Source organism: Nelusetta ayraudi, unplaced genomic scaffold, assembly GCF_046127955.1.
Source record: "Nelusetta ayraudi isolate G7.1 ecotype Tasmania unplaced genomic scaffold, CSIRO-AGI_Nayr_v1 ptg000018l, whole genome shotgun sequence".
Taxonomy (NCBI): domain Eukaryota; kingdom Metazoa; phylum Chordata; class Actinopteri; order Tetraodontiformes; family Monacanthidae; genus Nelusetta; species Nelusetta ayraudi.
Genome location: NW_027466068.1, coordinates 2,744,063 through 2,759,712, shown reverse-complemented (window position 1 = coordinate 2,759,712; position 15,650 = coordinate 2,744,063). Strand labels below are relative to the sequence as shown.

At 44.6% G+C, this 15,650-nt stretch overlaps 2 protein-coding genes across 2 annotated transcripts; one reads left to right on the top strand and one right to left on the bottom strand.

Moving 5' to 3' along the window:
- Nucleotides 1–22: 22 nt before the first annotated feature.
- hint2 (histidine triad nucleotide binding protein 2) lies at nucleotides 23–2,477 on the top strand. The gene is made up of 5 exons (XM_076025821.1): nucleotides 23–509; nucleotides 754–891; nucleotides 1,019–1,123; nucleotides 1,599–1,671; nucleotides 1,755–2,477. Exons 1-5 carry the CDS (start codon nucleotides 426–428, stop codon nucleotides 1,844–1,846), a joined length of 492 nt encoding a protein of 163 aa, XP_075881936.1. The 5' UTR covers nucleotides 23–425; the 3' UTR covers nucleotides 1,847–2,477.
- A 2,497-nt stretch (nucleotides 2,478–4,974) lies between these two features.
- On the bottom strand, nucleotides 4,975–14,609 carry LOC142887875 (long-chain-fatty-acid--CoA ligase ACSBG2-like). Its single transcript, XM_076025788.1, has 14 exons — nucleotides 14,465–14,609; nucleotides 12,270–12,374; nucleotides 11,278–11,614; nucleotides 10,440–10,528; nucleotides 10,132–10,252; nucleotides 9,943–10,023; nucleotides 9,592–9,741; nucleotides 8,781–8,948; nucleotides 8,489–8,670; nucleotides 8,018–8,251; nucleotides 7,120–7,337; nucleotides 6,279–6,418; nucleotides 5,912–6,155; nucleotides 4,975–5,658 (listed from the first exon to the last, which is right to left on the bottom strand). Exons 3-14 carry the CDS (start codon nucleotides 11,599–11,601, stop codon nucleotides 5,573–5,575), a joined length of 2,037 nt encoding a protein of 678 aa, XP_075881903.1. The 5' UTR covers nucleotides 11,602–11,614; nucleotides 12,270–12,374; nucleotides 14,465–14,609; the 3' UTR covers nucleotides 4,975–5,572.
- Between the last annotated feature and the right edge of the window lie 1,041 nt (nucleotides 14,610–15,650).

Here is a 15,650-nt window from a genome sequence, read left to right as displayed (position 1 = left end):
AGGTGGAAACGATCGAATGCGTGCTATGGCGCAAATTGATCGGAATTGTCTGTTTTCCAGTTTTCCCTTCATGGTTCTTGGCAATTGACTGTCACACTTTTACGTGTGATGGACAGTGTTCTATTTCTTCAAACTACTCCTTTATGACAAAGTATCTAGAAAATGTGGCCTGGTCATGGCACCAATGCTTAAATACGAAGACGTATCAATATGACAGCTGTAAATATACTCGACTTGTATTGAAGGAAGCGTAAAGCTGGCGCCAGACTCTCGTTTTACCGTACGTGACTAGAAGGCAACACCACTGTTTTGCTACGGAAGAGGATTGGGGCCATAAAAAGAGAACATAGGTTCTCCCGTCAACTTCCGAGCTTAAATTTTGGAGCAGATAAACCTAAACACAAACGGGAGGAAAATTTTTATTAATGATGTATTTTCGTCAGATGTTACGGACACCGTTGTGTGGGATTAAAGCGGCTCGTCTCCTGCGACCTGTTTTTCGAGTCGAGGTAGCTCACCTTAAAACAAACCTGCTTGCTCTCGTTACTGTCAACAGTTTGTGTTTGTTAGCAGAGGCAGGACACTCGGCCGCCTGCCCCAGCAGGCCTGCTGGACAGGTGGCTGTGGGGAACCTGCAGAGCCCCACCAGCCAACCACAGGTTTGAGTCGCTGCGCCCCACGCAGCTGCTGGGTTTGCAGCAGGAACTTGACCTTTCCTCCTGTGTGAGCTCTCTCTCCCTCTCTGACCCACAGAGGCCACTGTGCACCAAGAGTGACGAGGTGAGGCTGGCAGAGGAGGCTTCCAAGAAGTATGGCTCCCCAGCTCCAACCATTTTCTCCAAAGTCATAGACAAAAGCATACCCGCAGACATTATTTATGAAGATGAAAAGGTAAACCTTCCGAAATAGGGCTAGTGCAAGTGGACTCCTGAAAAAAAAGGGGTACATATTATTTGAAACGCAAACAAAATAATTTGGAGGAGCGCTCAGAAATGTTGTCTATTTGTGTTTGTTATAGTGTCTGGCATTTAGGGATATCACCCCCCAAGCCCCTGTTCATTTTCTGGTTATACCGAGGGTCCCGATTCCCAGAATAAGTGAGGCCAAGGATGACGATGCAACAGTAAGTGCAGTTTTGTGGCTTCTTAGTCAAATGCATTTTGCACTTTCCCCAGATGCCCTTAAGCCACAAAACAAAGAAATTAATTTCCTGAATGAATTCCTGCAGTATAAGCACTCTCGGGCTTGCATGTTAAACATTAGGTATGAGATTAAAAAAAAAAAAACCTCCCTGTGTAATTGACTTTGAAATGCTCAAAGACATGCTGGTAGAACTGGAACTTCAGACAACATGCTCCCAGGTTACCAACAGGTCTGTTTGCTGTTATCCTTAAAGTTCATTTGCTTTAGCTGTGATCATATGCAGGCAGCTGGTTGGGACATCAGTGATCAGTAGCTGCCAAAACATTTCAAATTAAAATAGCTGTTCTGAAGATCCAATGTGCAGTTTAAACTATGAAGTTATTTATTCATTTCATTTAAAAAAAAAAAAAAATCTGTTATCTATTTATTTATTTGTTTATTTATTTGCCTTTCAGCTTTTAGGACATTTGTTAATAGTTGCCAAAAATGTCGCAAAGCAAGAATCTCTGACTGAGGGATACAGAGTGGGTAAGTTTCTGAGATCGTTGCCGACAGTTGATTTCCCATCGGCGCATCGCATCACATTCAAAACGTCTGTCTGTCCTCTGCAGTCATTAACGATGGGAAACATGGTGCTCAGTCAGTCTACCACCTCCATATCCACGTCCTGGGAGGGAGGCAGATGACATGGCCACCGGGATAGCGCCACACAGTGGTCACACTTCAGCAGGCGTGTTGTGATCCTAAGAGCTGTGCTGAGTTGAGCTCACCCAGGAATTCAATATATTGAAATAATAATAATAATAATAATAATAATAATAATAATAATAATAATAATAATTCAGTGTTCTAAGTACAAATTAAGGCCACCCTGCACAAAGTGCATCCACAAATGTTTAACCTGAAGTTTGTCAAATGGTAATTAAAGGTCAATAAAGATTGTTTTGATTGTATTTGCTATTTTTATACAGGCAACATTAATCATTACTATTACAAGACTGCCCAGTGATCAATGATAATTGTGATTGACAGTGAAGTTCTGTGAGTCATTTTGAGTTCTTTCTTTAAACTGCAAAATATGGGAATGAGGTTGCCACTAACCTCGTTCCCAGGGTTTTTTTGTTGTTGTTGTTGTTTTTGTTTTCAATCAGTGATTGTGTTTCACTTTAGGCAGGCAATTATGTTTATGTGAACTTCAGTTTGGGTAATGAAGTTACCAATGTTTTCCTAAAGTGTTTGTAGCAAGAAGATTCTTGTTTTTCCATGCTGATGGTATCTGCATCTTTGTTGGTAATGTAAATCCACACAAATGACATATGATTTTTTTTTCATGATTCCTTGTGTTTGGCTTATTATTTTGCCTATTTTTGTTTTTATTTTTTTTTTTTGCGTTGATTCTTTCGTTCACGCCACGACTTTGAACACTAGATGGCAGGATTCTCCTTATGGCGCAAGAGAATGGAAAAAGACTTCTAACGTCAATGTCACAATATTAATCATTTTCACCTAATGCTATTTATTTAGTTGAGATGAAACATTTCTCTTACAAAGGAAACGTGAGAGGATCTCCCTAGAAGATCTCACTGAACTGAATCCTGATGTCGGTTGCAGGTCAAAGCAAATGTTTGCGCACGCAGGAAATGTGCAAAACCTTTGCGTTACTTTTATGGATAAAACTTCATTTGATTTGTTTTCAGTCATCTAAAAATCTTGGTTGTGCCCTCGCTCCTGTTTTTTTCTGCTACAAATACACAAAGTGAGTCAGGACCCAGGGACTTGAAAGACAAGTCTGTGACAGTCGTCACTCCAAAGCTTAACAGACATGGAGCACAACTTTCAGTTAGTTCTCCCCTCAGTTAAGTGGTGATGGATTTGTCAAGTGTCAGCGTCGTCTGACAGGTCACCAAATGGGAAGAAACTATTTGTAGGGGGTGAAACCGACGTCTGTATTGCGACTTCCCAACCCTTTGCAGACGCACTATAAACCCTGCACAAGTCAGCATAATGCCTGAGCATACACGCTGCCGTTGTCATTTAAGCTGTCAAGTAAACTGTAAACATGCAGTAATTCAAAGTAGTAACTGAAGATTATGTACTTAAAGCAGATCAAGGGAAGGGCCTTCAGTTTTAAATGTAAGACTGGGAATAAAAAGGAGCAGAGACATTTTTTTTTTTTTTTTTTTAGATTAAACAAAACAAAAAAAAAAGTAAGTAAGATGTAAAATATTACAAATAAACTTTCGTTCACAACAGGTCAGCTTGGGATCACACACGCCTTGCTGAACAGTGACAGTACGTCGTAAATTATGTTGATCTACGATCTCAGCCAAACCTGTTTGGTCAGTATGCAGAGAAACATCCCAGCTTCCTCTGTCGTGTCGGGTGACATCGCAGCCTTCCCCGATACTCATGACCTGGGAAAGCAGGTGAAACAGAGCAGAAAGCAAAAAGCAGAAGCAGGCCTGAGACATCCAGTGCGTCAGACACACTTGGCAAAATAACCAAATGAAACGACTGATCAGCAAGCGGCAGCAGTTTTCCCCTTTCCCGGACATTATTTTTCTTTTACAGGCTGAATCATGTGTCACAAATAAGCATTTTGCTGCATTTAGAGTCTTAATAGGGCCGCTAGTTATGGGTCAGCGTCACACCAGGTCTGATGTGAAACATCAATGTAGAAAAGAAGTAGAAAATATGAAATTCAATGAGGTTTGAGTCATTGCAGCGCAGTAGGCTGGAGCAACTAAAACAGCCACAACACTTTCTGCTGGCGCACTGTGTTTCCACACCTCTTACTCACACTGGATGCTGTATCACTACACAGCATCCATTGTGAGCTCTAAACGAACGGCTCAGTTCTACGTCTCTCGTTTCATGGACAAGCTTGTTTACTGCGAGACGGCCACGAAATGTAGGTCAGGTGTGACTTTTCCATTAAAGATACATGCTTCCTCTCCATCCTGGGACTCAACGGCACAGAGCGGTTGATCTCAGACATCAGATACATCTCTGCAGAGTAGGATCACCTTCAGGGATCTTTTCCATTTTTGTTTCTGCATGCGCCTCAGCGTTGCTTCTCTGCTGATGCCGCACATCTCAAACGCCACCGCCGTGCCTCTGCTCGTCCTGGACTGGGCTGCAGTTCAAAGGTGTGTCGGGTAATACAGTACACAGTGTCGCTGAGGCGGCAGGACCCACCGGGCTGAAATCCTGCGGCTCTCTACCGCCTGCAAATGTAGGTTCATCCTTAAATCACACATCCAAACTTCCTCTTCTGTGGTCTGGAATGAAAAGCAAAGGAAGAGACTTGAAGTTCATCACAATTACCAGTGGCAATCGGGATCCGGCCGTGTTGTTGCTTGATAGCAGCTGCTGCAGGAGAGTCATGATGCACACATTTTTCTCCTTTGCCTTTGTTCGGTGAAAATTTGACATCAGTTTGCCTGAAGGAAGAATCTGGTGCTTCACACTGGCTACACACAGTCTCCGTCACGAACAACTCATTTTCTCCATTTTAATCAATGACTTTATTGCAAGACATTCATGAATTACTTCAGAGCTTCGAAGATGAAGATAAAACTAAAGATGGACGACCAGGTAACGTTTGCAGTTGCACAGACAGACAAACCTGCCTGACCCTTGCGGTTCCAAATGACATCATATGCAAATGAGGTCAGTTATCCCCGCATTGGCAGACCTCACTGGTCCAGTGAGTTTCCAGACAGTGTGTTGCAGTGTTTACCACTGCAACACACTGTCACCCAGGTTTACGGAAATACATTTACAAAAAAAAAATGCTCACACAATCAATCAAAATAAACACGCGAAACAGACAATTTAAAACAATTTTTAATCGGCGATCAGAGCATACCTACGGTAAAATAAACATCTCCATATTTATCAGACTACTAAATACTCTTTTGGATGAATGTGATTTATTCATATTGTTACAATATAAAAAATAATGTATCTATGTGTAATAATAAAATCTTTAGAGGCAATAAAAGTCACAGATTGTTAAAAAAAAAACAACAAAAAAAAAAACAGATGCAGGCTGCAGGCCTGCAGACTGAGGTGGAAAAAGTTTGTTTTCATGTTTTCTCCTTCATACGATTATGTTAAGCACAATGTTATGGATACAAGTTTGGTGTTTTTACAGGAAAAAAAAGTCTGCACAACATTGTCTCCAATAGCTTCAGCTAGGTCACAGATTTCATTGCACCACCACTAACTTCATACTTCTTTTTCTTTTTTTCTTACACTATATTTCACAGTCCAGTGGAACCTCTCGGCCACATTCCTTGCATCTTGAGCGCTGTGAAAATGCTTGTGTGCAATTCCCAATTTAACAGAGACACAATAAATAGTTTGTCAGGCTCCACGTGTCTGCAGTTTCTCCAGCAGCCGCCTTCATCGTCCCACCGTACCGCTACAGTCTCGCTCCTGCGTACATCTCTTCTATCTTGTCCTGGTACATCTTTGCAACGATGGGCCGTCTGAGCTTCATGGTGGGTCCTGCGGGGACAAAAGAACAAACAACCAAACTAAACGTCATTCTGTTTCGAGTGCTGCGGCTCAGACGGTGTTAAGAGGCAGGAGATTCAATCTCGACCGAGCAAACTCGGCTGGAATGTTGTCACGTACGCCATCGCAGGGCGCGTCTGATAAAAATAAAAATAATGCGATAACCGCAGGCTCTGAACATTCTTTCACGACGACTTGCACTTGACTCTTGCTCCTCTATTGAATGGCGGCGGCAGCGACTGACCCAGTTCTCCTCCGGCGATGGAGAAGTCTCGATCCAGGACCACAAACTTCTGCACCTTCTGCGCGTTGGACGTGGCTCTGGCGTTGACGCGCTCCAGCCCCTCTTGGATGGCGTTGTAGACGGCCGGCTCCTTATTGGCGTTGACCTCCGACACCTTGGTGGCGGCCACGCCCAGGCGCCGGCAGAAGTCCACGGCCTCGGGGCTCAGCTTGTCCGTGGGCTCGGCGTTGTCGTCCACGACGCACTGCAGATACACAAACACAGAAGGGCTCAGAGATGTTGCGGTTGTTGGGGTTTGGATCGGCTCTGCGGGTGGAGGAGGAGGAGGAGGAGGAGGAAGAGGAGGTGGAGGAAGAGGCGGCGTTACTTTGAGAGTGAGCAGCATGGAGAGGAACTTGCGCTGGTCTCCGATCAGCATGGCGTTGCTGATGATGGACACCTCGGACTTCAGAGCGTCCTCGATGGGCACTGGAGGGATGTTCTCCCCGCCCGCTGTGATGATCAGTTCTGAGCAAAACAAACAAACGCAGCTGAAAGCCATTTGGTTGCATTCACTCTGTAGACGACTGTTAATTTGAACTACTTTGCTTTGGTGCTGATGGGACTCGCGTTACAAGCAATTGGAAGCTGTCACATTAAACATCTCTCACTTTTCTGGTATTTAGCATCAAGCATATATACAGCATAAAATGAAAACACCACGCTCGTCAAAAAATATCCTTTGATAAGTTGCACAGGCGCATTAAAGGCAGGAAACCAAAAGTAAAAAAAAAAAAAAGACCTGATTAGAACCTAAAAAAAAACACCAAAAATGATTCAGCTGTGATGGGCTCATGTGATGTGAGTGTTTTTTGGGTTTTTTTTAATCACATGAAATAATCTTTTGCATCCATTTTTACATCACTTTATCACATCACTTAGTGTTTTTTTTTTTTAAAAGGTAATTTATGTCATATAGCATCATGGGATATTCTTTTTTTTTTTTAATGCAAAACTTGGATGAGTGCATGAAGAAGTCAACAAACTGCTTGAAATTGCCATAAATAACTTCTTTTCTCATGCAGTGCTACTTCAACTTGGTCCTTTTGCTGCTGACCTTCAATCCAGTAGCAAAAAGAAACTCAATTAAAATCAATATTTCACACCTAGGAGAGGAACAACACCAAAGGGGGGGAAAAAAAATACTGACGGTTATTTCAGCCGCCTACCCTTGATCCTTCCCGTGATGTACAGGAAGTTGCGCTGGTCGTGCTTCCCCAGGTCTCCAGAGTGCAGCCAGCCGTCCTGGTCGATGGCCTCCGCCGTTTTCTCAGGCATGTTCAGGTAGCCCATGAAGACGTGGCGGCCCCAGAAACAAATCTCGCCACTGCCATCGGCATCGGGCTTGTCCAGCTTCGTCTTACACCCCGGCATCACCTTGCCGCAGCTTGAGAGACGCGGCGCAAATCGAAAGCGACGTTACGATGGAGGTTACGATTAAGTTACACCAAAACAGCAGGTGGAAAAACTGCTGCAGCTGCCCACAAAGGAAAGAATAATGAAATAAAATTCAAGATAGCATCTGCCATTGATTCCCCTATATCTCATCTTCAGGGTATCATTTAGAAATCCTAACTGTGCTCAGAAGTCGACAGTCTAACAGGGAAGTATCCAGCGTTCTCGGCCTGCTGCACATCAATAAATAGACAGATAAAGAAATAAATCCAATATAATTGATTGATTGAATGAATACAACTTGCCATCCCCTCCCCATCCCGCCCTCCCTCTCAAAATAAAACAAGGGAAGTAACACTGGTACACTTTCAACAGATGCCAAGTGCTGGTGTTTTGCAGAACATGCAGAACCCAAAGGCAGATATTTGCATTGTCACACAATTTTCACACAACTATGTTTTGTTGTGGCGCTAAAGTACATTAAAAAAAAAATGACCCACTACCTCTTAAAAAAAAAAAAAATAGGACCGTGGAAAAATCTGGAACAGTCAGATACGAACCAGGGAACCATTGACAACAAGAAGCGGGAAGCAGCATCAGGTATCAGGAGATCTATCGATTGCCGATTATGAGCGTGAACGGCGTGAACGGCGTGAACGGCGTGCCGCTGACCTCGTGATGCGGTACTCCTCGTTGCAGGAGACGGTGTGCGGGCCGGAGCTTTCACTCATGCCGTAGATCTCCAAGATGGGCATGTTGAGGCTCATGAAGTAGTCCAGGGTGTCTTTGGTGATGGGCGCGGCGCCGGTGAAGCAGACCTTGCAGCGGTCCAAGCCGAGCGCAGCACGCACCTTCTTAAACACCAGACTGTTGGCCATGGAGTAGCCCCACGGCACCGCGTGCTCTCTGCAACCAAGAAGGTCAACTACCGGTTGGTTTTTTTTTTTTTTTGGTTTAATGTGTGATCAGAATGAGTGGTGTTCTGCTGAAGCTCATTCAGCTGAAGAGTGCGACCGCAGGTCATTCCTGCCTGCAGACATCACCAGGCTGTACAGCTGCACTCAGTCAAGATCATCTTCTCAAACTCGTCTCACAAAAGGTGCAATAAAACACTTATTCGTACAAATCTATGCCAGCGCTCACCCATTCATTGCACTGTAGTTATACTGCAGGCCGATGGCCTTGGCCCAGGCTGCCACCTTCTTCCTCATCGGGGGCGCTTTGGCTCCAACCTCCTTCATCTTCTCCTCCATCTTCTCCCAGACTCGAGGAACCCCCAGGAAACAAGTTGGCCGGGCCTCCTTCAGAGTCGTCCCTAGAGAGCCCTGGAGGAGGAGGAGGAGGAGGAGGAGGAGGTTTCGGGGAGGAGATGACGCCATCGAGTCAACGAATCTTCGTTCACCAATCGCCCGCTCACGGCCGAAGGCGTCTTCACCTTGAGTGCGTCCGGCTGGGCGAAGTAGGTGGTCACAGCGTAAGCGATGCACATCCACATGTCAAACATCTGGGCGGCAGCGTGGCTGAGGGGCAGGTAGCTGACCACCACCTCCTGGCCTCGTTCTAGGTTGACGACGGAGAGAGCCGTCCTCACCGTCCAGGTCACCTGCGGGACGTCCAGGGAAGTTGCCTTTCACTACAATCCCAACAGTTCAGTGCAAAATGCACAGAAAAACATTTGCCACATCTGACTGAAACGAAAAGAGGATTAAGGCAACAGAGTTTTTTTTTTAAATTTAATTTCCATTTTGAGTTTTAAGTTGAAATTTCATGAATAAAGTCAAACAGGAAAATGGCAAAAACTAATCTTGGAATTTCAACTTTTTTTTACATTCACTTTAATCTCAAAATTTTGACTTTAATCAAGAAATGTCTACATTATTCGCGAATTTTTTTGACGGTGATGGGCAGAGATGTAGTACAGTACAAATAAAGCTTAATTGAGGATAGAAAATTGGAGTAAATTTAAAATTTTCAGGGCAGAGATATTTAAAGCTCCCATAATAGGCTAAATGATTTGCTTAATCAGTGTTTAATAACTATGATTAACTGTAGCCAGTCAATGAACTCCCCAAAAATCTGAAGTTGTTGTTGTTTGTGACACCTCTCGTAGAGCATGTAATGGAAATCGTCCCTTTGTGACATCATAAAGGGACTTATGCCTCTGTCTGGTTACAAACATCACCCACAACCAGGTTTTCAGCCATTACAGTCGTACAAGGACATGAAAGTTGTGTGTCTGGACTCACATTGTCGTGGCTCAACATGACTCCTTTGGGGTTCCCAGTGGTTCCAGACGTGTAGATGAGGGAGCAGCACTCGTTGGCCCGAAGACTGCTGATGACAGTGTTCAGCTCCTGGTCAGTCATGTCCTCTCCCATCTTCAGGAAATCTGCCCACTGCAGGCAGGCACACACACACACACACACACACACACACACACACACACACACACACACACACACACACACACACACACACACACACACACACACACACACACACACACACACACACACACACACAGTGTGTCTGAATCCTCGTACGACTCTTGGCATTTTCATTTACAGCGAGTCGTTGTGTCGGCTGACTGAACGTACCGAGTACAGATACGACGCCCTGTGCTGCAGCTGCCCTTTGTACTGGACAATGGCTTTCAGGTGAGGCAGCTGATCCTTCACCTGTCAGGAGAGACGGAGTGGACATGATGTGATCGGCGGTTTCTTTGTTTTCTCTCCCTCTCTCTCTCTGCTGTTTTTATGGACACACTGACTGCTTGAGCTCCCGACCTGCAGGATTTTCGACAGCTGGGTCTGGTTCTCCACCACCAGGATGTTGGCCTGACAGTTTGCCGCCACATAATGACAAGCCTCGGGCGAGTTGGTGGTGTAAATTCCAGTTGCCAAACCCCTTGAAAAGCAAAAATGTTATTAGCTTTGCAAATCTTAAAATCCGCTTTCCAACACATCTTTGACCTGCAGCCCAGTCCGGGCACGAGCAGACAGTAGCGATGGCATTTGAGACAGACACAGGCGGAGATCAACGTGCAGCATCAGCCGAGGACAAAAGGGGAAAAGATCCCTGAAGGTGATCTCACCCTGCAAAGATGCATCCGATGTCTGAGATGAACCACTCGGGACTGTTGAATCCCAGGATGCCCACGCCATGGTACCGCTCCAGCCCCAGCTGCAACAACACAAGCGGTGTGTTCACTTGGAGAGGCAACATGTATCTTTAATGGCAAAGTCACGCCTGACCTACATTCACATGGTCGTCTCACAGTAAACAAGCATGCCGGTGAAACGGGAGATGCAGCACTGTGGTGTTCAGCACGCAGTTCTCACGCCAGAGACTCTGACAGACGTTCGCACGACGCAGGCAGGAAACTGAGACCTTCGTTTAGAGCTCATGCACTATACAGCATCCAGTGTAAGAGGTGTGGAAACAGAGTGCGCAAGCAGAAAGTGTTGTAGTTGTTTTAGCAGCTCCGGCCTGCTGGATTTGAGCTTTAATGACTCAAACTTGATTAACTTTAGTCTCTTCTACTATTTGATGCTTCACATCAGACCTGGTCTGACGCCGACACAAAACTAAACGGGGCTATTAAGACTCTAAAATGCTGACGAGTTGTTTCATTTCGTCATTTTGCGCAAGTATTTTTAAGTATGTCTGACGCATCGGATATCTGAAGCCTGCAAGAGTTGTAGTTGTTCTGATTGTTCCGGCCCACTGGATTTAATCTGAATCGACTCCAGCTTGATCGACTTTCACCTTTTCTACCATTTGCTTTAGCGGAATTTAAAAGAGGCCTTGAGGCAACCAAGGAACGCGTAAACGTGGCCGCTCTGGAAGTCTGCAGCTGCCTTCCTGGGAGAACGTCCACTCGACCCACTTCACCCAAAGTCGCCAGAACGCACGTGCACCACATCACTTACCCTGAGGAAGCTTTTAGCGGCTGCACGGCACTGCTGGTAGTACTGCTTAAAAGTCATGGTCACCCACTGGCCTTCCTCTTTGTAGGCCAGGGCCGGGTGGTCCCCAAAGCTCTCCACCGTCTCCACGAACATCTGATGGGCGGTGATGGGGGTGTACGCCGCCGGTCCCGAGCCCTCCATCCTCAGCCTGACCGCTGTGTCCTTGCTGGTGCTCCATAGCTGGTCGGCCGGGGTCAGAGCTGCAGGGGCGTTGGACGACTGCAGGGGAACGGGCTTGGGTTCCTCAGCGACGGAACAGCAGGGGCAGCCGCTTCGAGTTGCCATTTGAGAATAAAACCTTTAAAAAATAATAATAATAATAACAATAATAATAATAATAATAATAATAATAATAATAATAATAATTAAAAGAAATCCTGTGATTAAAAAAAAAAACAAAAAGTGGCGGCGAGTTTGCTCTGACGCTGCGGAGTCAAGTGGATGAGCTGACTGCAGACATCACCGGGATCATCTGAGCGAGCCTCGACTCCTCCAGCGAAGGCAAAACACCATTTGCCGTTTGTGCAGCGAGCGGCTGGAAGGTTAAGCTGTCACCCGATACGCTGGAGCAAGGTGAGGAATCAACATCGCCTACCCACCAATCAGGTTTGGCCAGGGGAGGTGTAATTGCTTTAGTCGCCTGGCTACATTTACGCGTGTGTGTGTGCTCATGCGCGCGCACACACACATTGTTTTAACCCTGTCAGGGATGAATGATGACAACCTCATTAAAGTGTTTTTAGTTGGCTTTAGGCATTGAAAGAAACACATTCACGCAGCTATGCTTTTTCCTTCTTGTATCCACAAATGAACACTTTCTCTAATTATTTCAACTTGTTTCATGCGATGACGTTTTTATGTGTTTTATATGAGCTGCTGGATGCAACAATTTTTTTTTACATACTTTTTTTATTGCTCATCACATGGTGTTCGATTTACCAAAATAAAAGCACCTTCAATTGTCTCCTCCGGTAAGAGAACTGGCAAGATATCTTTGAGCTGTTTGACAGGAACGGGAACCAGTGGATGGAACTTCAGCCGGGGGAAGGATTAGTATTCTGCAAAACAAACCATCAAAATCAGAGAGGAAGCAAATGATTGTTAAAAAGATGGGATTTCTTGTCTACGCATGTGGATGTGGATCCAGGATTACCCATAAAAATGATCAGTAGTCAAAATCACCAACATAAAAACAGTCCGTCTTCCATTAAAAAAAAGGTCCTGTTGCAGTCTTATTTCACACCAGTCCCCAACTAAAAAAATAAATAAATAAAACAGCTCTGGAAAAAAAGACGATCCAAAATGCTTTGCATTCATTCGGAGAATACCATAGAAATTATATTTAGGAAAAAGAAAATGAAAAAGTGTTTCTGCAGAGACATTAGCTTTGGAATAACAATATGCATAAACAGAGAGATTGTATCAAACTGCAATCCCTGGAATGTTGTCAGTCACTGGCCGTCAGCCACATGACCCCAATTTTAATCTGATGAAGTCAGACAATTATCTGCATCAACGTAGGTAGAATGTACGAAAAGAAGTAGGTAATCTGGAAGAATCTAAAGATGAAGCTAAATAGTGCTGCATCGGCCTGCAGTCACGCAAACATCAGCTGCGATGTAATGAAGCTCTGACGAGAGAGAGAGAGAAAGAGAGACAGAGACAGAGACAGAGAGAGAGACAGAGACAGAGAGAGAGAGGGAGAGAGAGAGAAAGAGACAGAGACAGAGACAGAGAGAGAGAGACAGAGAGAGAGACAGAGACAGAGACAGAGAGAGAGACAGAGACAGAGAAAGAGAGAGAGACAGAGACAGAGACAGAGAGAGAGAGAGGGAGAGAGAGAGAAAGAGAGAGAGACAGAGACAGAGAGAGACAGAGAGAGAGACAGAGACAGAGACAGAGAGAGACAGAGAGAGAGACAGAGACAGAGAGAGAGACAGAGAGAGACAGAGACAGAGAGAGAGACAGAGAGAGAGAGAGAGAGACAGAGACAGAGAGAGAGAGAGAGAGACAGAGACAGAGACAGAGACAGAGACAGAGAGAGAGAGAGGGAGACTGTCGAATCAAATTTAATTTAGTTCACTTTTTTCTACCTTAAAGAAAAGGTGAATGCGTTCTAGTTGCTCTGCCATCGCTCTTCCTCAGTCCAGAGAAGACACTCAACATCAGTCGTATTAGCCCCATCATATTTATCAACGTCTTATTTCATTTTAACCAAAGACTCAAAACTGGTGTCACTGTTGTTGACAGTGAAAACAGGCGTTGGGGAGTCGGGGGAACTGAACTCATTTGTCAAAGTGGCATTTTGACACACTCGTAACTAAACCACAGGTAGGGAAACATAGATCTGAACATCTTTTGACTCCCTGCAGCATTTCATTTTTAGAATGTTTGTACAGGGTGTGGAGAATGAACGCCAGCATGGGTAATTGTCAGAGTTTCTGAGGACAGGAGAAGATTTCTCCTGACCTATGACCTATTAAAGCCAGTTTATATTTATTCACGTTTTAATAAAAACATACCAGTGCATTTAGCTATTATACCATTGACTCAGTCGCTATTTTAACTTGGGCACACAGTTCTCAAACTTATTGCTTTGCTTTTAAGCTACCGTACTGTTTTCATTCAAACATTCATATGCGTCTCATACAGTACATAGGCGTGAACAATCCCTCGTCATCTCTCCTCCTTTCTGTTTTTATTAACTGCCCATCATCTATTGTCAACAACATGCACCATGACACAGTGACCCACATGCTCTCACCATTCAATTTAACGAATCAACATATCCGATAAACTCCACTTGTTGGCCGTTAGCATTAACGTCACAGTGTAAAAGTACTGTTGCGTTTGTTTCACAGATGTAAATCAGTCTGTTTTTTGAGAAGTTGAACTTTCTGCTCCTCTTGCAAGAGCTGAACTCTGTATTTCTTTACCACATAACAGGTTCACCACATGATGCTGCTGGCTGTTTACGTTTGACCAGCCAATTGTCCTTTAAATCTTGCAGTGATGTGTCATTTAAATGAGACGTGAAGCCTGCAGTACATATTTCTGTTAAAAACATGTCGGGACTGCTGATAGCGAAACTTGCCAAACCTGCGTTTAGCTGCTGATCCCTGCTCGACAAGACATACAGTATCTTTACCTTCGCTGTTAATCTCCTCCTCCATCTGTGGAATCAAGGCCAGCAGCACACAAGGGAATGGTGTCACAAACAAGGAGTCGACTTCAATGCTCTGGGCGTGGTCCCTCAAGTTGCTGCATACTGGATAAATCAGTCTCACCGGTGCTGCATCATTTAGAATAATCCACCCGTCCAATTCCTATACTACAAAGCAATTCCTGGCTGAACTAGCAGAGGCCTTCTCTTACTGAGAGTCTCAGTGAAACAAACACGAAACACGGAACCTGACAAGGTGTTCACAATCAGGGCTGGAGAGACATTAAAGAGGCCAATTATTACCTTGCGCCCCCCCCCCCCCAATGGATGGATTTACACCTGGGACAGCCTGTAAAAAGCCTGAGGTCCTTGGTTCCATCTCTTTGCCCTCCCTGATTGAGTTATGTGCTACAGGTGAGCGCTTGTGTGGACAATCACAGAGCTGCAGACAAGTTAAAGCCTCACGCCGCAGCTCCAATCTCAGTTTGAAAAAACCATCAAAACTTGCAACATTTCCAGAGTGCTCCTGGCAAAGAAATTGATCAGAGGAGACACGTATGTTCCAGGTTCAATGAAACAAGGAAACCGGAAGTGACATCAGCATCTTCTACCGGGCTGAATCAGCTGACGCAAGGAAGAGAAACAAACAAGGTCAATGAGTCTGATTAACTGCTGTTTGTCATAGCCCAGCCATGGACATGAGGCTGCTCTTTAAACATTAATTGTATTGCATAATAAGCATTGATCTGTTTGCTTTCATTCCACTAGATGGCATTAAATATTACAGCAGGCAAAACAAAAACTATGTGGTTTATTTGGGAGGGTGGAGACGGTCTTAGTAATTTTTCATAAGGACAGAAATTGTTACAGTCGGAGGCATTAGTTGCTTATTCAACAAAGTACAGTGAACAGTATAAATATGCGCAAATGATTCAAACCCTGTTGAACAAGTTAGTTTTTAGGACTGCTGTTTGAAGAGACGTTAACGAAAAGCCAACGAACGCTTTTCAAATGTTTCTCCTATAGCCGCAACAAACTGCACAGCACCGCGGCCTTGTGGCCGACACGTTGTACTACAACGTGCCGTCAACCTGCGTGTTGATGAATGAAGTCACACGAGCATACTTGTATAAATGGCACAGTGAGGAATTGCATTTATGCAAATGTAAAA

Coding starts and splice junctions, on each gene's coding strand:
- hint2 (XM_076025821.1), top strand. CDS start 426: ATGATGTATTTTCGTCAGATGTTACGGACACCGTTGTGTGGGATTAAA. Junction 510..753: donor GACCTGTTTTTCGAGTCGAG/GTAGCTCACCTT, acceptor TCTGACCCACAG/AGGCCACTGTGCACCAAGAG. Junction 892..1,018: donor TTATTTATGAAGATGAAAAG/GTAAACCTTCCG, acceptor TGTTTGTTATAG/TGTCTGGCATTTAGGGATAT.
- LOC142887875 (XM_076025788.1), bottom strand. CDS start 11,601: ATGGCAACTCGAAGCGGCTGCCCCTGCTGTTCCGTCGCTGAGGAACCC. Junction 8,252..8,488: donor AACTACAGTGCAATGAATGG/GTGAGCGCTGGC, acceptor TCTTGGTTGCAG/AGAGCACGCGGTGCCGTGGG. Junction 7,338..8,017: donor GAGGAGTACCGCATCACGAG/GTCAGCGGCACG, acceptor GCGTCTCTCAAG/CTGCGGCAAGGTGATGCCGG.